General features: G+C 40.8%; 1 protein-coding gene across 1 annotated transcript; it reads left to right on the forward strand.

Moving 5' to 3' along the window:
- Positions 1 to 12,277: 12,277 nt before the first annotated feature.
- On the forward strand, positions 12,278 to 23,720 carry LOC126382702 (kidney mitochondrial carrier protein 1). The gene is made up of 9 exons (XM_050032739.1): positions 12,278 to 12,493; positions 12,622 to 12,769; positions 14,128 to 14,222; positions 14,511 to 14,596; positions 15,461 to 15,556; positions 15,673 to 15,797; positions 18,195 to 18,318; positions 20,518 to 20,598; positions 21,165 to 23,720. Exons 1-9 carry the CDS (start codon positions 12,430 to 12,432, stop codon positions 21,204 to 21,206), a joined length of 861 nt encoding a protein of 286 aa, XP_049888696.1. The 5' UTR covers positions 12,278 to 12,429; the 3' UTR covers positions 21,207 to 23,720.
- Positions 23,721 to 25,759: the final 2,039 nt, after the last annotated feature.

Here is a 25,759-nt window from a genome sequence, read left to right on the forward strand (position 1 = left end):
TGAGCACTTTTAGAGAATTTTCTATCAGTGAGCAACCTTCAGCTCATTGGAGGCCTTGATAAGAGAATCCTGCTGACAGGGCAGTAACCCTGAGGAGGACCGGTGCTTAGTGGACAACCAGGAGGCTTGAACCAAGGTAATCACATCCATAAAGGCACAGGTGCATATTTCAGATGTTCAGGTGTTGTGATGAATAAGGGTTGCATATTAACCTATACAAGGGCTCTCACAGCAGGAGGATAAACAGGAGTATGACTGAATCATGGGGATGTGTGATGAGGTATTCAGAGATTTCCTTATATGGTATCAGAGCAGAAATTCAAAGATTTTTGGGAATAGATGTGACTGTTAAAATATAGGTCTGGAAAAACAGTGTTATTTCTGCGTCACTGTGATGTGTGGGTTTGTTATAAGTGACGCTCACCCCTCACATCCAGCCTGGATGCAGATTGGATGAGCAGGCAGGTCACAGCTCACGCTCAGCCAATCAGAGAGCAGTGTGTCGCGTTCATCGTCGTAGCGATGATTCCACGCTTTCAGAGCTGGAGGGTGTGAGGAGCACAGTGAGAGGGGGGCATGGTAAACAAGTAGGACAGACACACACACACACACACACACACACACACACACACACACACACACTAACCATAGTGGACAAGCCTTCGCTTCCCATTAAGTTCAGTGCTGCCCTGAGGATGGGGTAAAAATACTTCACCACAAAGAGAGTGTGTGTGTGTGTGTGTGTGTGTGTGTGTGTGTGTGTGTGTGTGTGTGTGACCGCTCATCAGTGCACTCTCACCTTGCGTTGATTATCCTCTGCAAATAATTATTTTAATTGAGGAAACATAATTACAATGATGTTGATGGTTCCAATTTAATGCTGCATTAAAAAAAGGCATTATCATTTCTACACCAAATTAAAAATGCATCCACAAAAAACTGTGAAATATAGGAAATGAAACTGATTGGTGGGAAGCCCATTAAATCACACTGGTTTAGTCGTAGAATCTTCTTACAGTATATCAACAATTACCGGGTACAATTAGGATTTCCAACCATCTCTGAGTCATTCTCCCTAAAATGGAGTGAAGCGTATGTATTTTCTGGAGGAAAAGGAGCAAAAGGAGAGATAGAGGTTTCCTCTATCTGGGACATGTGTGGGTGTTTAAGCTCTTCAGCATGAAAAGGCAGATTGTGCATGAACACCCCCCTGTCTTCCATTAGCATCACACTGTCATTGTAGCCTATTCGCATCTCATGAGCTTAAAGGAACAGTTTGGAATTTTTGGGAAACGCGCTTTTTCGTTTTCATGCTAAAAACAATATGAGAAGATTGATAGCACTGTCATGTTTGTACACTAAATATGAATCTACAGCCAGTAGCTGGTTAGCTTAGCTTAGCATAAAGACTGGAGGCAAGGGGAATCAGCTAGCCTTGCTCCATCTGAGGTAACAAAAATCAACCTACCAGCAACTTTAAAGTTCACTATTAAAGAGTAACTTTGGTATTTTTCAACCGGGACCCTGTTTTTTATGTCTTGTGCCAAAGTGACTAATGGGAAAAACAAATTTTGAAACGGGTGTGGTATTGAGCAAGAAGCTACAGACAGTCTTAGCAATATAATTCCTGCCGGCAATTGGGCACTGTCAATTTATGTACACTAAAAGTCATCAAAATCCAGTGCTTAGACAAACAAAGTCTTCCTTTCATGTCAGCATGCGGCCCGTTGCCGTTATAGTTTAACGGCGACCAGAGGTGTCAGGTAGAAACATAGCATGACAAGAACGAAAGTGAAAGCGGCAAAAGTCTAAGTGAGGCAGGCAGGAAGGGTAGTGAATGGGTCCAACAACCATCAAATTTCACCCAGGAGAGCAATTTTCGCATCCCGTAAGCCAAACCCTGTTCCTTCATTTCCTAAACCCAACTACGTGCGTTAGTTGTTAAAGAAAAAAAACGTCAATTTGTGGTGTTGTACCGTCGTAGTGCATTTATTTTGAAAGAGACTGTATGTAACCGTTAAATTTCCTGTGAAAATGGAAATGTATTTTGAAAGAAGACAATGCAAGTAACAGGCAGAACTTGACATGGTGTCCCAGAACATCAACAACCAACGCACCCAGGGTACCTTGTATGTTGTATCCCGACGTAGAAAGTCAACGCCAAATGTTAATATGTGTTGAGGTCGGAGTGAGAATGTGTTGCTATTCTAAGTTTCTGACAACATTATGGAAAGGATCCCTACAGAGACAGACCTTTTTGTTAAAGCTTAGGATTCTTCCAGAAACAGCCTTGAAATCACTATTGTCAAACCCACCAGACTCCACTTAAATAAACTGTAATTTTGTAATTGTATAACACACTTGATTCAAAGTTGACAGAAGTAAAATAAAACTCAAAAAAAGCTACCTTGGTTTGCCTTTCCACTGTTCCAACAAACACCAGCTCTGGCTTGGTTGAAATAAGCCCTGAATTTACCCAGTTAGATTCAAAAGTATGCTGCCTCTATACATGCTAAAATTAGTTTATTTAAATGGAGTCTGGTGTGTTTGGCAATGACAGAGCTGTTTCTGGATCTAACAAAAAGGTTTATCACTGTAGTGATCATTTACATTATGTAGTCAAAAACCTAGACTAACACTCTGCACATGCCAGTGGTTAAAACAAAAACTTTTAATGGACTTAAACTTGACGATGCTCAGTTGCTTGAATGGATCACATTGCAGCCAATAGTAAATACTGAATACTGAGGAAAAGAAATCAGAGGGACTGAACTTTTAGTCTTTACAGTTTGTTTTTGTATGGATTTAAACAATTAAGATATATGATGTTAGTTATTGAGTTTAAGAGGTGCTGGTATGCAGATTCTGTTACAGAACAGAGCTGACTGTAGCTTTCATATTTAGCATACAGACAGGAAGGTGGTATCAATCTTCTCTTTTAACTCTGCACGAAAAGGAAAAAAACATATTTTAAATGTCAAACTCCTCCTTTAGGGTAGTTCATACACTTCTAATTTAGCATGTGTGTGTGTGATGGCTACAGGGGTGTTATGTAATAGCACATATTCTAATCCACATACATTCTCTGTCACACATTGTACTGATTCATGACCATCAGTCATCTTAACCTGATGTCATGTCTAACGGTAATACACACACAAAAACAAACATGTCATGTCAAGTTGTCATGACTTCAGAGGACATTACATGATTTGCACTAACTTCCTGGAGACTTACCTTAATCCTGACCAACACATTCTCGCTCCAAACTCATCTTGGTCAATGATCCTACACGTCAAACTATGACGTACTAAGTACCTCTCCAGTCTTAATTTCGGACATTCAAAAATGGCATCTCATTTCATGCAAAATGAACTTCAGTTTATTACAGGAAATGTACAGTTTCGTCTTGTTGAATGTATCTATTTTCAAATAAGCTTAGCACACAGGTAAAAATCTTTGTTTTTAGTTTTTTCCGCATGTTTAGGCAACAAATGCACGTGGTTAGGTTTAGAGAAAAACATAATGGTTTAGCTAAAAGTAAGTACGTTTGTTACTAGTGTAATGTAACTTCATGTGACATACTGCACTAGCGTAGCATGCTACACATACTACCACACTACGTTGTTATTAAAATAATTTGATTGACTTTGGGTTTCACACGGGAAACAAATAGCGGTCTCACAGGTGAAAGTCTGGAGTTTGTTTGACCCATGCACCTACTACCCACTACCCAAGTCTTCACCCCAAAATTTCACAATTTACATTATGGAGACAGGCATTGGAAAATAAACTGTACGGCCTCCGTGTCTCATCAGTTTCCAACGGGATATCAGAAACTGGAATATCCTGCCATTTGCCAAAACTTCTGGAGCACCATTCAACCAGGTGACTCTGAGAGAAGGAGAGGAGGCATGTGCTTTATGAATAAGGACTGGTGTGATGGTGGGAAAGTGAGCTGCTGTCCTGTTCCTGATGTGGATCATTGTTATACGCTGCTCAGAGGTGGCTGCGTTCGGGAGGGGTAACCATGGGGCAGTCTTGTTGAGGTCGGGATGTGTGAACAGTTAAATCATTCTACAATAAGAAACTATGGATTACCAGAACCATCCGAAAACACTGACAATTATAAAGCAGCAGTCAACGATTTAAGAAGATGCAAAAAAACAGGACTAAATAACAGTGCACAAGTGAAAGGCGCTGATGGAATCACATTTCACTGGAGTTTTACCTTGTATAATTCCATGTGACAAAAATAATTGATTGATTGATTGATTGATTGATTGATTGATTGATTGATTATGTCCCCACAAGGAGGGCAAGTCCCCACAGTGTGACTGTGAAAACAGTTTCATGACCCCACAACCTGAGTAATTCATGTCCACACACACACACACACACACACACACACACATTTTTCTGCAGGGAGATCTACGGGTGTAAAACACCAGTCAAGTGATGCTCAGTGAAATTAGTACGATGTTCCCACAGTCACTCATGGCGAGCGCAAAACAGCCCCCCCTCCCCCGTTTACATGTAGCTGACACAATAACATCACAATGCTCTTTGTACCACAGGGGAAAACAATCAGTGCTGCATGTTTATGATGCTGAGAACACATAAAGAGCTGATTCTGGCTGCTGTAATACAAGTTTCATCACGTTTACCCTTCTTTAGTAACCGTCACTGCTTTTTCCACAATTATGAAACAAACATACTGAAAAGCATCTGGGCCTGTACATCTCTGGAGTGACTGGGCTTAAAGGTCAACTATGACAAACAAGGTCATGTACTCTCACTTCCTTCTCCTAAATAACACAACTGTATTCTCCGTCCTTATTTTGAACACCTCCAAACACAGATATATCCCCTCCTCCTCTGTCCCAGGTCTGTTCTCAGGCTCCTTTTGACAAATCACCACATTAAATGTGGCCATTTTTAGGCGCACCACACTTCCCTTTGCTTATTGGTTTCAGATAAAACTGCAATATTTCCATTCATCTATTTCCGTTTGTCGATGCTGCGCATACCATCCGTCCGCACGCACGCCACACACACAAACATGCACGATTATACACACACTCCTCTCTCTGTCTCTCTTGGTCGTTAATAATGTACTGATGGCAATACTGCGGTTACTGACCCATAGCCAGGCCATTAATCAAACAATACAACTAGCATATGATCATAATAAATATGCTGTAGATGAATGTGTTGCAGTCAGGAGAGTAGACCCGAGGCTTCCCAGAAGCTGAGAGCAGAAGGACAAATGTGATAGAGAGCGGATAAGATGAAGCTGAGGTATTTATACAAACAATATATTCTTCCTGCGAAAATCTGTTTTGATAAGCAGAGCGCACTCAGACAAGCGTGTCATCCATACAAAATCTAATCCTACACACAGTCCTGTGTTGTCCTACTGTCTGTTTAACATGCACAGTCATTAAAACATATCTGTGTGTCCTAATTAGCTGTATAGATAGTGTCCGCTCATTAAGCATTTGATTGATTGGCCTGTATTTGATATATAAGTGGTTGGGTCACCAGCACAAGAGACTGTGCTGCTAGTTAGTGCTGTCAATAATCTGTGCAGGAGGCTTCGGAGGAATATTACAATGGTGTTGCTCTGACCTCTGTTGGCAGGGTGAAAGAACTACAGTAGAACTGGATGTCTGGTTAGAAATCACTGCCAACATAAACAGAGAAACACAAGGACTGATTTTTATATTTATGGCAATTCTGAGCTTATTATTTCAGTCAGTGTCAAGTGTTACACATCATAAGATTCAGGGGAACCTAAACTTTATATCTGGTGCAGTTTAAAGTCACCATCATGCATTGTCTTTGTTTGGGCAGTCCATACTTGACAATAAAAAACCCAGTTGCATTTGGGTGTTTTTGAGCTCCACGTGAAGTTTGGTATCCTCCCTGTGCTGTTACCTTGTCGTGGTGGAGAGGCTTGCACATTTATAAGACCCCTGAGAGCTATGCTACATCAGCTTCCACGATGGTGCAGTGCCACCCAAATGTTTGTAAAAGTTGGTGTGTCTACTTGTCTCAGAAAATGATATCACCCAGGCCTTTGTCTGAGCTCAGTCGGGTTCTCATCAAGACTGTGGGGCCACTGGCTCCTCAGCTTGTTTGTGACATTATGAATGCTATGGACCTTTCTCTGTGTCCTTAATCAAGTCATTATTATCATTACTATTATTACTATTGACATCAGGCACATTGTAGACCATAGCCACCAAACAGTGGCAGTATGACCACTCCTGATGAAAGCTGAAAGGAAATCAGGAGTGCGAAAGATGGTCTACTAGGGTCAAAATTCAAGATCCTCCTTGGCACATGGAATGTCTGAACCATGTACGAGACCACCAAGACAGCAAAAGTCCTCAGTGAGATTAAGAGATACCACCTGGACATCCTGGGGAGAAGTGAAAGTCACTGGACTGGCTCTGGACCCCAAGTGTGATTGAGCATGATGGATCTGTCAACCTTCAGGCCATGAGAATACCCACAGGTGTGGCGTAGCCGTCATAATCTTTGGAATAGGGCAGGATCACGAGAGTTGCCTTAAGATGGACACCACTAGGCAAAACAAACCTGGAGGCCAAAAACTGCCTGGTGCAGAGCTATGATGAAGATGAAGCTGTCATGGGGAGAGGTGCAACATGTTGCCAAAGATCGAATGCAATGGAAAGAGCTCATTTAAGCCTTATGTCCCATGGGGGTGAAGAGGATTAAGTAGGTAAGTTAGTGTGTGAGGTTTGGTGCAAATACATTTTTTCCTCCTGTTTCCTTGGTATTTGTTTTGTGATTGATGGTTAATTTGCAGCCAAGGGTCCAGTATTGTAAGCAACAACAGTACTGAGCGTAGCTTTTACGGTGATGGTTGGACTGAGAAGGTATATAGAAGTTTGGTCACCTTAAGATATACTAAATGGAGGGATTGTTCTTCTTCTAAGTATGAAACAATGTGAAGTATATACTGGTGACTGTCTTTGTCATGGACCAAGCAGTCAAAGCACAAAAACACAGGTTTAAAGTTATAAAAAAAAAAAAGGTGGGTTTATTTCCCAGAAAATAAATTTTACAGAGCAAATGACTAAAGATAACAGAATTAGAGTTATCTGGCCCTTCAAAGAGGTCAACAAAACATAACTATACTAAAAAACAATAAGGCTAACAAAACCAGACATTTACTCAACAAACAGATCTAACAGACAGAGACAGTGGGGCAACATATATACTGGCTGATCAGACCATATTAAACACAAAGTTATATAGACAATAATTAGAACCAACACAAAGAAACACTTAATCCCCCCCATGATGTCACAGCTTTTGGTTTGGTCCATGGTTTGGCCTTCTCCATAAACCCAGGCTCCGCCCTCAGCCCCCTTCGGGTGACTTCAGGTAACTCGAAGACAAAGAGAAAGAAATTCATAACTTTGGAAATGGAATGGAAACTAAATGTGCGCGCTTCATCTAGAAAACAGTGTGCTGTCAAAGTGCACAAAAATTTTAGAATAAAGAAACTGGTGTCATATATACTTTAATTGACTGTAAATTAAAGGTAACTGAACATGTGGTAATGATGTGGATGAGTATGTGAATCATTTAACCTTTGTGTGGCTGTGGGCACGGCCATCACAGTTTTCCAAGATGGTAATTGGCTGGCGTTGATAAATGACCTAAATGTTTCTTTTAGGTATCGATACTTGTTTGTATACAAAATATTGCAAAGTACAGGTGTTATTGTTTTATAGCTCTTCAAAGTGACATTTGCATGTTTCATATGCATCGTATCAACGCGTCGAAAGTGTCAAGTATATTAACTGAATTTGTCATCAGGAGGTGAAGGGGATGGTTAATGGTGTTACATCTAAGTGAGATGCCTGCCAAGCTGCAGACCGCTGTTCAAGACCATCAAGCATAAAAAAGATTTGCTGTGTTTCAAGTGGCTTTTTAGCTGCCAAAAGTGGATGTCTTTGAGAGATCCTTTTCCAGCAGGTATTGTTCCCCCAGGAGTGTGAATTTTAAGTTGAAATAATCCATCAGTATCCTTAACTCAACAAAGTGATGGATGAGTTTTAAACCATAGACGGACTATGAGCTGATTTAATGTGTTAAGTGTTTTGTAATGACCTTATGTGCTTGTTTTACTGACTATTTGTCGGCTTGACCAAGTTGTCTCTTGTGTCTGGTTTCACCACTGGTGGACCATAAAGATCTATTCTATTCCAGTCTAACATGATCTTTTCCTTATTATGACCAAGTGGTTTTTGTTTTTTGGCCTAAACCTAACCACACATTAACCACAGCATTGTTGAAGTATGAAGTTTCAAGACATCTGCTACATACCTGGTCAAGGAATGCAGAACTGTGTTTCAACATTTTTTCTAGCGTTTGGGTGGCATATTTTCTCTGTTAAGAAAGTCATTTTGTGAATCGTAATATTCCCCGCCTTCATGCTGTGTTGAGGAAATTTATGAACAAATTCATGTCAATTAACTGACACAAAAACTGAATTATAATGAACTGTTCCTCTTGTTTGTGGAAACATTGGAACAAATGTCTGGATGTGTTTAATCACTGTGTGGACTTGTGAACTGCAACGATAATACAGTATCTCTGTGTTGTTTTCCTTGTATCCTATTTATCATTTTATGGACCTATGTATCACAAATAAAGTTAAATCGAAATGAATATTTTCAGGTTTATGTTTTAGATGTTTTGTTATTTCTGTGTGAAGAACTTTGTTTTGCACTCTGTCATTTAGATTGATTAGATTTAGAAAGACAGATATATAGAGACAACAACCTTGCAATTAACAGCATAAAAACATTATGATGAAAAATCTAGTAAATCATGTAAACATAGAAATTAATATTAGTACATGCTACATGTTTGCGCTGATATAAAATCGCATGAGCACACTAACATATTGGCAAAATGACACATTGACATGATGCTGTTTGGTCCCGCAGTGTATTGGTATGATAACATAGTGAACTACTGGTACATGCTATTACCATTAAGACACATTAACATATTGATTAAATGGTGGCGTGAAAATGCATATTGGCAGTCTAAAGATATAAGGAGAACATAGCTTTTTGACTGAACAACTGTACACTTTAGTCCTTTGAAGCATTTAGACATTCAAATAGCCTGTAATCTTTGCAACGCAATGAAAGTCTGGAATGCTACCACACAGACTGTGGAGGTATGAGGGGAATGTTGAAGAGGCTTGTCAACAGTTTTTCATCAGTCACTTGTGCTTGTTAAAGAGCTTCCTGGCCTCTAGTTAGAGTCCAGATGTATCCTTTAAAGAAAGACCCTGCACGCACAGCCTGAATTACTCAGCACTGAAGATGGCAGCTGACCATGCAGGCTTGTTAAACACAATGCACACAGACATCTGTCCCTACTGGGACATTCCAGCTTGTTGTCCACGTGGACCCCATGCAGCCGTAGATAAGATACTGACCTGATTGTGTTGAACATGTACAGCCAAAGACAAATGGTGTTAAAGGGGTCAGGGGCCTCCAGATATAGCCTCACGCCTCTATTACATATTGTGGAGATGACTGAAGCACAATATAGTACCAGGACCAGAGCAACAGCATTCTGAATAAACTGAAGTTGTCGAACAGCTTGTTTTGAAAGGCCTACAAACAGACCACTGCAGTAATCTACTAGAAATAAAGGCATGGGTGAGCCTTTAAAGGTTCCCGATCCAGCATGCTCGTGATAGTGAGACTCTTCAAGATGAAATTAATAAGATAAGAAACCAAAAACAGCAATATGACCAAGGATTATTGTTGATTATTGTCTCCTGTGTGGATATATCTGTCAGTAATGCTGTCATTCAGTTTTATTTGTGTTTATATACCTCATCTTTTTTAGTGTTTATCTTCAACTTAACCATAGTTACACTACTGCCAATAAATAATAGGAGTAGCTTAATACAAAGTTCCCTTTTGGACCTCTACACTGATTCACATGTGGTCTCCAGATGCTCTGTGACCTCTGACCTTTCTGTTGAATGGACAGAAGTAAATTTATATTTGGCTCGCTGGTATCAGATGTCACATTAACCTATAGGGGCACAGAGTCATTGAGAAGGTCATACGTTTATTTGCAGTGATACAGCCTACAGTGTACAGTATGAACTACAGAGTGTGTTTGTACACTCAACTTTGTGTTTTTGTCCAAACTTCAAGTTGAAGTCTTGACAGGTAGTAAAAACAGTGGTTTAGACATGGCAAAAACTTAAAGGAGCAGTGTGTAGGATTTAGTAGCATCCAGCGGGGAGGACTGCAGATTGCAAGCAGCTGAAACTTCTCCTCATCAGTATCAGGGAGATATAGTGGCAGAAATGGAATATAGTTTAGTGAGTACTGATTTTATTAATGTGAAACTGCTTTCACCTGGATCTTATGTTACCAGAGAAAAAGGTGAGCACACATTAGCAGGTGCTGGGTTAGCAAGCCATCTGCAATGTGCCAAACACCATAGGAGAAACACTGATTTGTAACGTGGAACTGCTTTATTCATTGTTTTTATCAGTTTTAATCACCTGGTCTGTTTGTTTTGGAGAGGAAGAGACCTCTGCGGATAATTCGGCCTCTGGTAAAAACCTCCTGAACAATGAACACTGAAGGAATTTTAATAGGGAGAAGTTTCAGCTGGGTACAGTTTGCAATCCTCACCAATAGATGTCACTAAATCCCCCTAAATCTTACACACTGGACCTTTAAATGTGATGTTAAGTAAGGTCAGTGGATTACCGATACATCACCTTTAATATAGTGATATAGATAATATACAATTCTGCTCATAAGTTTACATACCCTGGTTTTTTAAAGAAAACATGAGCGATCAGACAAAACATGTTTCTTTCACATTTAATGGGATTCAGATTAAACTATAAGGCATCGCAGACAAGCACAGTCATTAAACAGAAAATACTGAGATAGACCCCTGTCAAAAGTTTACATACCCTTAGTCCTTGATACTGTGTATTTCCCCCTTCAGCATCAATGACCTCTGGCTTCAGTCTTTTGCAATAGTTGTTGACAAGGCCTTTTATTTTCTCTGGTGGGAAAGCTGCCCATCCTTCTTGGCAAAAAGCCTCCAGGGCTGGTAACATCTTGGACTATTTGATTTATAGTAAAATATATGGGCAAATAGATAACCCTCAAATCTGCATAAACTTTATTTGCTCCAAAAACTAAACATTTCTAAGATCCGCAACTTTCTCCAATTTTTCTGTTCCACTGTTCAAGAAACTGAACCTTCCCTCAGTATATGATATAAATATTTCTCAGGTATGTGTGTTCATAGATAAATACATGCTCTTACCTTCTTCTCTGCCATCATCATTTAGCAGTTTCTTTAAATTAAATTCCCACATTCATTCATATAATACTAGACAGGTTAATCAGCTCCACCTGACCAAACATAGCCAGTACTCCCTCAGATATCGTGGTGTACAGATGTGGAACACCAAAGTATATGTTGTCAAGAGCTGTTTATCCTTACTACTTCCTTTATGATTACACTGAATTCATTTTTTTCACTATTTGGATTTGATGCAATTTATGTGTGTGCAAATAAAAATAAATAAATAAAATTTTGCATGTGGGATTTTACTCACAATATAATTAAGATAAATAGTTTTTTAACTATTTGGATTTTGTGCAATTTATGTGTGCAAATAAAAAATAAATAAATAAAATGATGTGTGTGGGAGTTTACTAACAATATAATTAAATAAACATGTTTTTTTTTACTATTTGGATTGTATGCAATTTATGTGTGTGTAAATAAAAAATAAAAAATAAATTTAAAAAAATTATGTGTGTGGAATTTTACTTACAATATAATTAAAATAAATAGTTTTCTTAACTATTTGGATTTTATGCAATTTATGCGTGTGCAAATAAAAAATTGAAAAAAAAAATCAAAAAATTATGTGTGTGGGATTTTATTCACAATATAATTAAAATAAATAGTTTTCTTAACTATTTGGATTTTCTGCAATTTATGTGTGTGCAAATAAAAATAAATACAATTATGTGTGTGGAATTTTACTTTCTATATAATTGAAATAAATAGTTTATTTATTTATTTATTATATAAAGTGCACTCAGGAAACCACAGTCTTGAGTTTATGATGTCGTGGCTCCTCTCTACAATCCGGGGCCGTTGCCTAGTAACAGGGAGTGGGCGGGGCCAGTGGAGCCAGCAGCTCGGGAGACCGGCAGAGGGAGGAGGCGCACGCGGGGCTGGACTTCTCAAACGCCGGCGGGGATTGAAACGCAGCTTCACCTCTGAGCCTCAGACTTCAGTATCAGTCCCTCAGCTCGCAGGTCCACCGGGTGGTTCTCACCGTGATTCGGTACACGACTGGACAAAATGTCCAACATCAACTGGAAGCCCTTTGTGTACGGCGGGCTCGCTTCCGTGACGGCGGAATGCGGTGAGTGATGCGTGGAGCGGCGGCGGAGAGGAGGAGGCCGAGCTGCAGCGTGGATTACCGGTAATTATTTAAACCTCTGGTGAGATTTACACTCTTATACGGTTGTGTCTTGTACTTCTGTGTTGCAGGGACTTTCCCAATCGACCTAGCAAAGACTCGACTTCAAGTTCAAGGCCAAGTAGGCGACAGCAAGTACCGAGAGATCCGGTACCGAGGCATGCTCCATGCTATAGTGAGGATAGGAAGAGAGGAGGGGCTCCGGGCACTGTATTCTGGGTCAGTGTGCTGCATTTATCTGCTGTACTCTCATGGCTTTGTCCTTAAAACCGTGTATTACCTGCATATGTACCAGACCTACACATTTACATTGTTGTTCCTGCTGCACTTGTAGTATTTCCTCAAAATGTTTACACTTCCTCCTTCTTGTTCACTTCCTATTTCTTTCTTGCCTCGACCATTTTGTACCACATCTGCTCAAAGAGAGGGGCCTGTCTAGGATTTGCATGTCTGTCTCAATGTTTTATTTGTATGTGTTGAGACTTTGGAGAGGACTTCACTTTATTCTTAAGGGGCTTTTGCAGGATGGAGAAGCACAGTAGTGGGTGTGTAAGCAGTGGGGAAAGAAGATCGTTTTAATAAAGTAAAACTAGGAACACCACAGTCTAAAAATACCACATTGCAAGTAAAAGTCCTGAGTGCAAAGTACAGAAGTAATATGAGCAAAATGCACTTAAAGTATCAAAAGTAAAAGTACTTGTTTTGCAGAATGTCTCTTTGTAACGTATTAAAACATGACCTATTAAGATTTTCATAGAATATTAAATGATTTGTTTGCATGCCATAGTTTGTCAATAGAACCAATTTAATATAATTTTTTAGGTTGCTAGATTAGTAGTATAATTCTGCATCATATCACATGAGCAGAACATGTATGTGTTTTTATTTTCAAAGTAACTAGTAACTACAAGGGTCAGATAAATGCAGTAAAGTAAAAAAAAATACAATGTCTCCCTCTGAAGTGTAGTGTAGAAGAAGAATACTCAAGTAAAGTGTGAGTATGTCAAAGTTTAACTTTAAGTACGGTGTTTGAGTAAATGTTCTCAGGGACATTCCACCACTGTTTGCAAGGCAAGACAAGTTCATTTCTGTAGCATATTTCGGCAACAAGGCAATTAAAAGTGTTTTACGTAAAACATCTAAAGTCCCTAGACAAAGTGCAAAAGAAACACAATATGAAAGGACATTTAAATACAATTGAAAATGTCATTAAAGAGCTCGAGAACAGAAAATAAACACAAGCTATATGCCTACAAGTTACAGTGCAGTGTAATAGAGTAATTATTTAATTTAATAAAAGGCAGCAGCAAACCGAAAAGCCTTCGGCCTCGAGTTAAAGGAACTTAGAGCTGCAGTTTGTCCCAGATATGTGGTGCTTAAAACTAAATGCTACTTCTCCGTGTTTAGTCTTTACTCTGGGGACACAAAGCAGACCTGTCCCTGATGACCTGAGAGGTCTGGATGGTTCGTAGTGTAGCAGCAGGTCAGAAATGTACTTGGGCCTTAAAGCATTAGAAGTATTTAAAGCCCGCTGAGATATTGTGGCACTGTGTAATAAAAATAAACTTGACTTACAGAATAGCTCCTGCTATGCTGCGCCAGGCCTCCTATGGGACCATAAAAATTGGCACATACCAGAGCTTTAAGCGACTGCTGGTTGACAGGCCGGAGGGTGAGTCCCAGTTCCTCTTTGCACGCATACACACACTATGTGCACACATTTTGGCGGTTACTGCCCCCATTGACATGTGCACATTCCTCTTTAAAGACAAGGGAGGAGCAGATGTGTTTGTGACCTACTTAAATGTGTCTCCTCATGTTGTCATACTATAAGAGCTGCTTGTACCTCTGTGTGCCTCTGTTAAACACTGTACAAACAAACTGCAGCTGACCGCCTGACGCGTGGTATCAAATGCTGCTTGTTCACAGTTACAGTCTGCCTCCTACTCCTCTCTTTCAGATGAGACATTGCTGACTAATGTGATGTGTGGCATTCTCTCTGGAGTCATCTCATCCTCCATCGCCAACCCCACTGATGTGCTGAAGGTAGCTGTTTGCACAGGCAAAGATTCTCTTTGTTTTTGTCAGTTGTCTCCAAAGCGGTAGAGCAGGTTTGACCAATTTTTTTTCGAGCTGCAGCAAGAAAACAGAGCAGTCTTCATTCATTTTGTTTTTGTGCTGTAAGTGCTCACGCAGCCTTGAGCAGGACTGTACTTAAGTTGTTTTGAAAAACGGAGAGATTAGTATTCCCAGTCTAGATGAGATCGTAACTGCCCCAGGCTGTGGTCTCTTGGTAGCATGCCGAGTGGAGTGAAGGGCATCTTCGTGCTATCAAGACCCAACTTGTGGAGATTATTTATAGACTGAAGCCTTAACGGCTTAACATAGTGTTCTGTAAATGATAGGGGTGCATGAATATGATGCATGTGCACACATGCTTATCTGTACTCAGTGTTTTGCCCAGCTCCTTCTCGTCATGCCCTGTTAAGCGTCATGGCGTCCTGTCCACAGTGTGTGTTTGTTAGCAGTTAACAGACTCGTGGAAGTGGCTGCAGGCTCAGAACACTGCGTTTTTATCACAGTGTGTTCTAGCTGCACCCACCAACTTGTCATGGAGCCAGACAAACGCACAGACTAAAGCTGGTCTGCAAACAGCAGCCATTAGAAATGAAAACAAGTCAACTAGGGACCGGAGGTTTCCTGGAAATGAGGATGGAGAAAATACTTCAGGACATCACGCTTGCCAAAATCCCCTCTAACGTTTTTTTGCCTTTGCATTCCGATGGTAGCCAGTTTAATAATACACCCCCGTACTTGGCGTGGTGAACTTACAGCATTCCACATGAGTTGTGTATGCTTTCATTGTCTCAAGTTCAAGTTTGTAGATATTACCTCTGTGTGTTCTTCCAGATCCGCATGCAGGCTCAGGGAAATGTGATCCAGGGCAGTATGATGGGCAACTTCATCAACATCTACCAGGAGGAGGGAACAAGAGGACTGTGGAAGGTACAGAACGCCTGAGATATGCTTCCTAAATCACTTCAGTTTCAACGGGTCACAGGTCGCACAGACACTGAGCTTTAATGTTCAATCTTATGACATTCTCTTTCTCTTTGCTGCAGGGCGTCTCCCTAACAGCCCAACGGGCGGCCATTGTGGTTGGGGTTGAGTTACCGGTGTATGACATCACCAAAAAGCATCTTATCTTGTCGGGTCACATGGGGGACACTGTGTACACACACTTTGTGTAAGTATGCAGAGTCACCTGGAGATCATCCTCCTGTTATCACTGGGAGGAAACTGCTTGTCAGGGCAAGACACATGTCAGTAACTTAAAGGAGCACTTCACTTCCTGAATGACTACACTCTCCTTGTGTTGTTGAATTTGTAAAGAAACATTTTCCAACATGTCTCTGGTGAACGAAGAATCCAAAAAGGGAGAATTATCTTGATGCATTGAAGTAAGTGGCCATGTAAAACTACATCAAAACATCTGTGTACAGACTTTCACACAACTTTAGCAGTTTAATCCAGGCCTCATTTATCCAGTCTTGTGCTCAGAGAACTGAACTGAAAGTGAAACTTATCTATGTTCTCTTTAATGCCAAACCTTACCTTCTACTGAACACAGGCGCTGCCTGTCTGCTGCTGCCTCGTTCACTTGGTTTGTTTGTATTATCGTGTGACTCTGTTGCTTTAAAGGGTTAGTTCAGATCCAGCAACGTCACAAAATAACAAAAACAAACTGATGGAGGCAGTGGTAGACCAGCAGCTCCTGTGTACGAGATACAATCTGCATTTTTGTCAAAGGAGTCTGGCTTTGAAGATAGCACAGATAAGTTTCACTTTCAATTCCCCATCAGAAATGGGGAACTGAAGGTCTGTGTGGGAAGGTACTGAGCATGTGACTGGATAAATGAGGCTTGAATTATACTGCACAAATCTAGTTTTGCTGTTGTTAAATGCAGCTCCCCATGACTTCAATTCATAACAATTTTCTGCAATTTTAGATTCTTCGATCGCTGTGAAGACATGCAAGAAAAACAAAGTTTCTTCACAAAGTCAACATAGCACAGGGGGAGTCATTGATATACAAACGGTCATTTTGGGGGGATGAAGTATTCCTTTAAGGTGGAACAAAGAGAGGAGAGGCCCTGTTTAACATCTGTATGTGTTGACCATTGTCGTTAGATTACCTGCTAAGCTGAGATGTCTTAAGTCTGTGTACTTGCAGTGGAGCAACCACACTCTGTTTGCTTGTTTCTGCATTTCCCTCAATACTCAATTGATACAACACAACACTCATTTAACCCATAGACTGGTGATTTCAGCTTTTCTAAATGGAGTTGTTCTGATACTGATGGCAGTATCTGAAATGCCTCCTGATACTGCCCAAAATGCTGGATCAGGTATCAGTGAGTATGCAAGTCTAAGGACCAATCAGATACCATGTCATTTGTTAACAGACTTCAATAATGAGATCAGCAATGTTTTGTACACAGTCAGAGTACCCTATTTGCTATTTTTAGCAGATCTCTGGAAAACTGTGGTACAGAAACATGACTTAAAATTACCTCCACTTTGTCCTTTTTTTTATTTAGCTTCTTGACACGGAAAGGGGTTAGTAGTATACAGTAGGGCTGGGTGATATGGACTAAAATTCATATGTTGGTATTTTCAGGCTGACTGGCAATACTTGATATATATCCTGCTACATGTATTCATTTTCAAGTCAAAGCCACATTTGAGATGTCACAAGCACTTATATAAAAACAGACTGTGATGAAAATAAAATACAAAGACAGGGATTTTTTCCCTGTTTGAAAATATACAGCTGCACAACATGTAAATGAAATATGATGTAAAATAGATAGCAGGGTTGTACGTTAACTTTATGCACACAGCACTGGAGCTACAGAGGTTAAAAGGTTTGCAGCACAGGACACGAAACATAGAGTATAAAAGAATCAAGTAAGTTTGACACAATTAAAAATCTTTGGGGACGGAGTTTAAAAAGTCGTTTTCCATCTGTTGGCCTTTCAGATGAATCTAGTGCTGGAAAATGATTTTAAATATTTTGATTTATTCAGGCTATTAATGTTATTTATGCAAAGAGCATCAACAGAGAGGTCGAAAGTGGGACGGAGCGAGGGACACTTTGTCTGCATTATCTCACGTCTTGTATATAAAACGTCTGTGTTGTCGCTGCATTTTTTAAACACATCTGTCACCTGCATCCAGGCACTGTCTCAATGTCACACAACAGACTACAGCTACCAAGAAGAACAGCGATGATCCACTTCACACACAAAGTAGCCAACAAATGCTCACCTGACACAATCAAGCAGCTCTGTCTCCCACACATGCAGCGCAGCGCTGCACTGCACATGTGCTACTGCGGCCATTTCATTCATCTCTCAGACTGATTTAGTGCAACACATGCATTGTATGCACATGTATTGATAGTGAAATAATTGTATAACAAGATCTCCACTTCTAAACACTCAGTGTGTATCAGGTTCAGTTCACGGCCTTGCAGCAACATCACAGCGATGACTAATTAGTACCAAAGATTTAATGCCAAAGGAACATGATATAAAGATCTACAGATTAACATTTGAAACCATGTCTTCTTGTCCCTCAGGTCCAGCTTTGCGTGTGGTCTGGCGGGGGCTTTGGCGTCAAACCCAGTGGACGTAGTCCGGACACGCATGATGAACCAGAAAGGGGGAGCCCTGTACCAAGGAACACTGGACTGTATACTGCAGGTCAGTCATCTTACGTTTGTTTCTGTTCAGACTGTGTTTGTAGATGACTCAGTTAAAAGCACCCCACAGATTTTTCACCAATGAAGATTCTTTTACTCGTTATAGGCTGTTGTGTTGTAAAAAGTCTTTTGTGGCTCTGTGGGGGCCTTTAGAGTCCGAGAAAATAACTCCCCGACAAATGTGTGTGCTGGGCAGGGTGTGACAAACAAAAAGATACTATTGGTGGCATTCTGGGAAATTTAGGATCCAGTGTTATGAAGCACCGACTCTCGGGACTAAACGTCAGGATATCTTACCCTCTGCTTCAAGTTTACCTCTTCTTTGTCTTTTATTAGTCTCTTGTGACTCCCACAGCTTGATGGACACACAATATTACACAGCTGGAGCGCCCCTTTTTAAAGTAATTTTATGCAACTTTTTACCTTAAAATAACATCCTCAACATTATAGTGATGGTACACTGACTTATAATAGGGAGAATGGTGTCTTTTTCATCCCCACTTTGCACCCTGAATGCCTGTTCTTCTTGCACTATATAACTTTGGTGAGCTGGTTAGATCTCCTGCAAGCAATAAAAAGTGGCAAGCTGGGTTTTATCTTTTTTAATACTACCTTTAGTCCCCAAGGCCTGTTGTAAACTTACTGTGTAATTGTCTATAAATGTGGTAAAAGAAGCTAATGTTAGCTTTGTTAGCTTGGTATTCTTTTGTACTGACATCATGGCAGAGGTGAGAGACAGAAGATGATGTTAACAAAAGAATTAAACCTCTTACTCCGTTAGCAATGCATGAATCATACTTTGTAACTGAGCGAGCTCATGCAGGTTGCAAACTGTTCATACTGTCCTGATGTGAGCTGTGGTTATGTGTCTCACAGCTGACAGGAAGAGGACGACAATCCCACAGCAAAGGTTACATCCGTGCTATTGTTATTTTTGAAAGACTGACATAAGCTGTAACCTTACCAGTGTCAGCCTTGTCTGACAGAGTGTTTTAGTTTTTCTAGATGCCAAAAGTCACATTCAAACGCTTAGCAAACCATGCATATGGGCTGAAAACGCTAGCAACCCCATTTACTTAGCAAACAAAGTCTTTCTGTTTTTCTTTTTTGGTACTCCTTCTGTTGTCAGTGTGCTGAGTCGTATTTGTGTAAAATCTCGTAATATTACTCTACCCTGTCAGTTGACATGTTCTTTGGTTTCTGACATTGTATTCGGTGGTTCCAGATCCTTCAGCTTGTCAACACATGCACGTGTTGCTGTCAGTGAGACTCCGTGAGACAGGGGTGACACTGATAGGGTTACAGCCTACTTTATAATCTTTCATAAATAACATGGGCAGCACATTGGTACAGTGGTCAGCACTGTTGCCTCACAGCAAGAGGGTTCTGGGTTTGAATCCACCGGCCAGCTGTGGCCCTTTTGTATGGAGTTTGCATGTTCTCCCTGTGTCAGTGTGGGTTTCCTCCGGGTGCTCCAGCTTCCTCCCACAATCCAAAGACATGCAGGTTAATTGGTGACTCTAAATTGTCCGTAGGTGTGAATGTGAACATGAATGGTTGTCCGTCTCTATGTGTCAGCCCTGTGATAGTCTGGGGACCTGTCCAGGGTGTACACCGCCTCTCGCCCAGTGACAGCTGGGATAGGCTCCAGCCCCCCTCGACCCTTAACAGGATAAGTTGTTAAAGAAAATGAATGAATGAAAGGGATGTACACTCTGCTATGGGCTTTTTGTTGCTCTCCTGTTAGCCGTGAGACGGATCACCACAGCTCACATCAGAAGGTGCGATTTGTATTTACGCCAGGAATGTACCACTCTGAAACTGTGGATGTGCCAAATTGCAAAAATACCAGCTCTTGCATCATGTTGCTGTACAAACAGGCATCTTCGTGACTTCTATCTATGGATGACTATGCAAATATTTTAACATTTAAAGCAGCTGACAGCGCCACATTATTAGATTTTTAGACCTGATCGCACCTGGTGTTACTATGAAGAAGCAGCTTTGAGTGTACGTTTAAATTTTGCCTCTTGAATGAATATTAGATATAATAATGTTAAATATCCAGATAAGATCTTAATGTCACTGATTTCCCAGTCCCAGTTAAAAATGCCCAGAGAGGACTTTAAAACAATCATCAGAGGATAATCAGAGCATAATGAGATAAAACGGGTTTTTAACATGTTTGTTTTCTCTTCAGACGTGGCGCTCCGAGGGCTTCATGGCCCTCTACAAGGGTTTCTTTCCCAACTGGCTCCGCCTGGGACCCTGGAACATCATCGTATCCTTTAACCACCTCATTAGTGCAGCGCTCTGTTTACATACAGTCTGTCCTCTGTGATGCAATATCTTTTGAGCTTGGAGAAATCAGTAGGGGAAAGTTGTAAATTCTGTTACGCATTCAGTGACGTCTGGCATTACAAGCCCAGTGGAGGAAAGCTTAGCTTAATGCTAGCTAATTCTGTTATGTAACTTTGTACAACTACTGCCTCAGTACCCCACTGCCCCTGGTTAGAGAGCATGTACAGGGGGCCTCAATGGGAGGTAAGAGGAAGAAGGAAGGAAGGAGTGGAGGGTGAACTCTATTAAAGTCATCCTGTAAAGGCTAAAGAGTTGCACAGGGAAAGAGAAGTGCTGTCTGCTCGTCATCGTGCTCCAACCAGGCCTGAAAAACGTAATGAGATTATTGACTTGTTTCAGCCGAGTAGTCTGAGGTAACAAGGCAATGGTAACAAGGGAGGCTTTGAGCTGAAGTGATGAAAAAGCCAAAATTCCTCTGTGAGTCTCCCACGCTCAACAAATATGTCCACGTTTCTGGCCGATAATGTTCCTTTACTCTGTGCCCAGTTCTTCCTCACATATGAACAGCTGAAGAAGATCAATGTGTGACGGACAGAAGGAGACGGGGAAGAAGAGACGAGTATGTGCTCACGCTCCGAGACGAGCTGAGAGGACCAAAAAAATCAGGAATGGCTGGATGATGACGGATCCTTGATGAAACCACTGAACTGGGGAAGGTGGTTTATGTAGACCCATGTAAGAAGGGCGGCATGAGTATTTGCCAGATTCCTGTTTGGGCTACATGTCTCGTAAAGCCTGTGGCAAGTGTGGAAGACACTCATATCTGATGTTTATGCTCATCCACATGCTGTGTTCAGCTTATGCCTACCATACACTGAGAGACTTTGAAAATACTTCTAAGAGCCTGACACCCTCGCGCATGTAAAGACAATGTGAATTTTTCAGTCACAGGCTGCAAAGAGTAGGGATCGCTCTTTGCAGACTACAGCTAGATTCCTTTAGAGATCCTACTCCTGGTGAAAATATTACACCAAATTCCTTTTAAGAAATATGACATATTAACAATTCCTTACTCGGCATCAATATAATCCATAAAGATTAACTGTTTTTGCGTACAAGCTTCACATTTTGGATTTTGACACCTCAACTCTCTACTCGCCATTGGTTAGCTCAGAGGTGGTATGGATGTTTTACTGGGAGAGAGACCATGAGAATGAGAGGCGAACCATTTCAAAAATTAAGATTTCTCACTAATATAAGCGCTGGATGGTGATCAGATACACACCAAATTAAACACACTCCTGTTCGCTCCACAACCCCAGAAGTTTCTCCCTCTTTCAAAAGTCCAAGAGAACCAGGTCTTAGTTACGGTCTTGCACCTCTCTGGAGTCCCCTCCTTGTTTACTGTCTAACCGGTTTGCTGCTTCCTGTTTGGAGCTGGAGAGAGCGCAGCTATTGGTTGTTGACAGTGTTCATGCCATTGAACTTCACTGTTTGCATGAGCCAAGACAAAAAATTTAAGATAATATTAAACATGTTTGATTTTGTCGGAACATCAAGACGAGATAAAGTCTTACTTAAGACAGCTTGTAGGGAATTTTATGACCACCTTACACCATATGATTTAGATCATGGGAGTGCGCACCAACTGAGATAAAACTCACAATTTTATTTTGACATTGGACAATGAAATCACTTAAAAAGTTGCGTAAGGCCGGTATTAACCACTCATTTAAAGGCCCAGTGTGGATTTAGGGGGATATATTGACGGAAAATGGGATATAATATTCTAACTATGTTTTCTTATTGTATAATCACCTTAAAATAAGTTTTATTTTGTTTAAGTTTCCCTAGAATGAGCTGTTTATATTTACATAGAGAGGGCGTCCTCTATGGAGATGGCCACATTAAGCCCCCATGTTTCTACAGTAGCCCAGAATGGACAAACGTCTGAAAAAACAAAGTCTGAAAACCACTAGCTTGTAACACGAGACTGCTTTATTCAGTGTTTAAACCGTTTAAATCACCTCGTCCATTTGTTTTAGAGACAAAGAGACCTCTGCATATAATTCGGGTCACAGTAAAAACCTACTGAACAATGAACACTTAAGGAATTCTAACCGGTGGAAGTTTCAGCTGGTTGCAATCCCAAATCCTCACCACTAGATGCCACTAAATCCCCCTAATTCTTACACACTGCTCCTTTAAATTAATGTCACTTAATTTATTGTGTGGTACTTTGGAAAGAAAAACAGTCCAAGACTCTTGTTTATGTAGATTCTTTTTTAGGCAAAACTGCTTTAAAATGGCTCTAATGTGGTCTTCAAACTGAGTGCCTTAGTTTGTGACGCAGGCTTGTCTGCGCCGAGTCGCTTAAGGACCGAGAATGTCAGAGAGCAGCTGACAATCGCAGTGATCATTCCCTTTTGAAAAGAAAAATGTTTGTGTGCATGAACACTTGGACTAAGATGTGGTGGGTTTTTTTCTACATTTCTAAATTGAGCGTTGGGTGTGTGGAAAGGTGAAATTATTTATTATTCTAAGTGTCTCCCTGGAGTATTATTTACAGAGTTCAGAGCCAAGAATACATCACAGTGTACTGTAATAAATAAGAGTCATATAAACAGCCCAGAGAGCAGTGTGGGCTCCTCAGACAGGACACACATCACATACCCATATGTGGCGAGACTAGTGGTCCCTCATGCCAGCTAGTGCAGATGGTAAATATAACCTGAGGCAGCTGGGGGTTGACTCCCTGGGTTCTTGTTACCAAATAGTTGCTGTTAAAACATATACACACGTTATGTAAGTCTACATACGATTCCCCACAACGCCTTTAGGAGTAGACCGCGGAGACAGATACCCAAAGTGCATCTTCTGACAATGTTTATTGCTTGAAGTCACTTAAACCACTATACATGCTCTACAGTTAACTCCAGGTATATTTTCATATTTGCACGCTGTAACTGTGAGCTTCTGTTGTAAAGAATGTTGCTGGCTGTCGTGTGTGTGTGTGTGTGAGCTGCCGTCGCTGCCAAAGTGTAACTTTTGATGTTGGTGTAAAGGCTGCTTGTATATTTGAAATAAAACAGAAAAACCCCAGTCAGTGCTGTTCTCTGTTTTCACCACAGTGTGGCACTGTGGAGCCACACACTGCCCCACCACAGCTCGACCCAGTTGAAACCGAGCGCTGTTTATGAGTCTTCTTAAATTCCCAGCCCTCAACTATGAGGCCACAAAACTAGCACAGTCGTGTTGTTTCTGAGGGATTGCCCAGTTTCTTTCAAACACACATGTTCACGCAGCGTCCCACAAACAATGACTTATGCATTATTCAGGGGGAATCTAAGATGTAATTGTTCTTTTATTTTGGTGGGTAAATTCCCAGTTTTCCGTCATTGGAGCTGTTGTGAGGAGGTGATGGGAGCTCGGGGGAGTGCAGGGGGAAATGTTGCAGTGAACCGGCAATATCTGTGTGTGTGTGTGTGTGTGTGCCTTGTTCTTTTATTTAGGGAGCATCACCAGGGGACTCATTACTTGTGTGAGAACTGTTATTGTTGTATCTGCTTCATCTAAGCCACCATGAGTTGCACTGCCATGTTATTGTTGGCAGAGACGGGCACAAATACATTAAGAATTACCTTAATACAAATTAGAAATGCTTGCTCATCAAATATATCAATATAATACAAATTACTGATGTGAAAACGTACAAAAATACACTATACAAGCTAATACTGTCATTATTATTATTATTACAGGCATTTAGTAGCCTCAATATGTGTCTGACTTTAACCTCCCTACACTGAAAAGATGAGCACCGCTAGTTTCCCTCATCACAGATGTGAAGTGCCCCATCAGGATAGTGAAAGGTTGAGACTGTGAATTGAGGGGTGCATGCTGGGTAGTTTCTGTCAGTCAAAGCGACCACTGACTAACTGATACCCCTTTTCCACCAACATGAAATGGGTTCCGATCTAGTACCTTTTTTGAACCGTTCAGAGTGTTTCGACCAAAAATAATTTGGTTCAGAACTTGAAAAGTTGTTTTTCAGTTAGAACCAAAAAAAGCAGGTTTTTCTCAACCTTAAGTGTGAACCGTGATGTCATCACTGGGCGTGTTATACTCTACAGGTTGGAAAGAGAGGATGGAAAAGTCAAGTGAGAAGAAGAGTGTGTAATGGTCCATACTTGTTTCTTGGGTAAAAACAAGTGTCTGTAATAACAGAACAAAAGTTCACACGTCATCAGTGTAATCAGTGGTTTTGCTTCTGCTGTTTATTTCTGTTGTGCATTATGCAACGCCCTTCGTTGATGACAAATCCTTGAATACAATGGTTCAACTCAAAACTGGTGGAAACGCAGGCTGCTTCACTGGAAAGCACCAAGGTTCCAAGAACCCTGAACAGAACCGGTTCAACAACCAGAGCTAATTTAGTGAAAAAGGCGAGTGAACAGCCAAATGAAATGAAACCACTGAACAGTGAGGCCACAGTGATGTGGCACAATTGGGTTCAGGCACCAAAAGTTCTTACTAAAGTTTAGAGACAGATCGTGTCTTTGGTTAAATTAAAGGAACAGTGTGTAATATTTAGGGGGATTTAGTGGCATCTAGTGGTGACGTTCACAAACTTCTTCTGGCTATAAGTCCTTCTGTGTTTATTGCTCAGGAGGTTTTCACCAGGACCCTATTAGCTGCAGAGGTCTCTTCCTCTCCTAAACAAACAGACCAGGTGATAAAAACAGGTAAAAACACAGAATAAAGCAACTGGTGGTACTCCTGATGACCCACCCTTTTTTAGGGTCTCATGTACCCACACAGATCTCTGTGTCATTGTGCCCAACAAACTATTTGCTGACATCCTCTCACCCTCAACCAGAGCTACAGCGAGTACCCTCTGCCTCAACATATTAGGAACTAGCTTCTAATTATTGTGAAAGTAAGAAGGTAGATTTAGCTAAACCAGTGCGGTGTGCCTCGTGGTGATTGGGGCCATAAAAGAGGACTAGTTTTCTATGTAGATATAAAAGGCTCATTCTAAGGTAATGAAAGGTAACGAAAACATAACAATTATTATTTTCAGGTGATTATACACTGAAGAAAACACACCTCATATATCATATTCTATCTCTGCCAATATA

This window comes from Epinephelus moara, chromosome 21, assembly GCF_006386435.1.
Source record: "Epinephelus moara isolate mb chromosome 21, YSFRI_EMoa_1.0, whole genome shotgun sequence".
Taxonomy (NCBI): Eukaryota; Metazoa; Chordata; class Actinopteri; order Perciformes; family Serranidae; genus Epinephelus; species Epinephelus moara.

What these genes read in the sequence shown, in the direction of transcription:
- LOC126382702 (XM_050032739.1), top strand. Translation starts at nt 12,430, where the DNA reads ATGTCCAACATCAACTGGAAGCCCTTTGTGTACGGCGGGCTCGCTTCC. An exon ending in GCTGGTTGACAGGCCGGAGG is followed by an intron (nt 14,223 to 14,510) that starts GTGAGTCCCAGT and finishes CCTCTCTTTCAG; the next exon opens with ATGAGACATTGCTGACTAAT. An exon ending in CACTGGACTGTATACTGCAG is followed by an intron (nt 18,319 to 20,517) that starts GTCAGTCATCTT and finishes TTTTCTCTTCAG; the next exon opens with ACGTGGCGCTCCGAGGGCTT.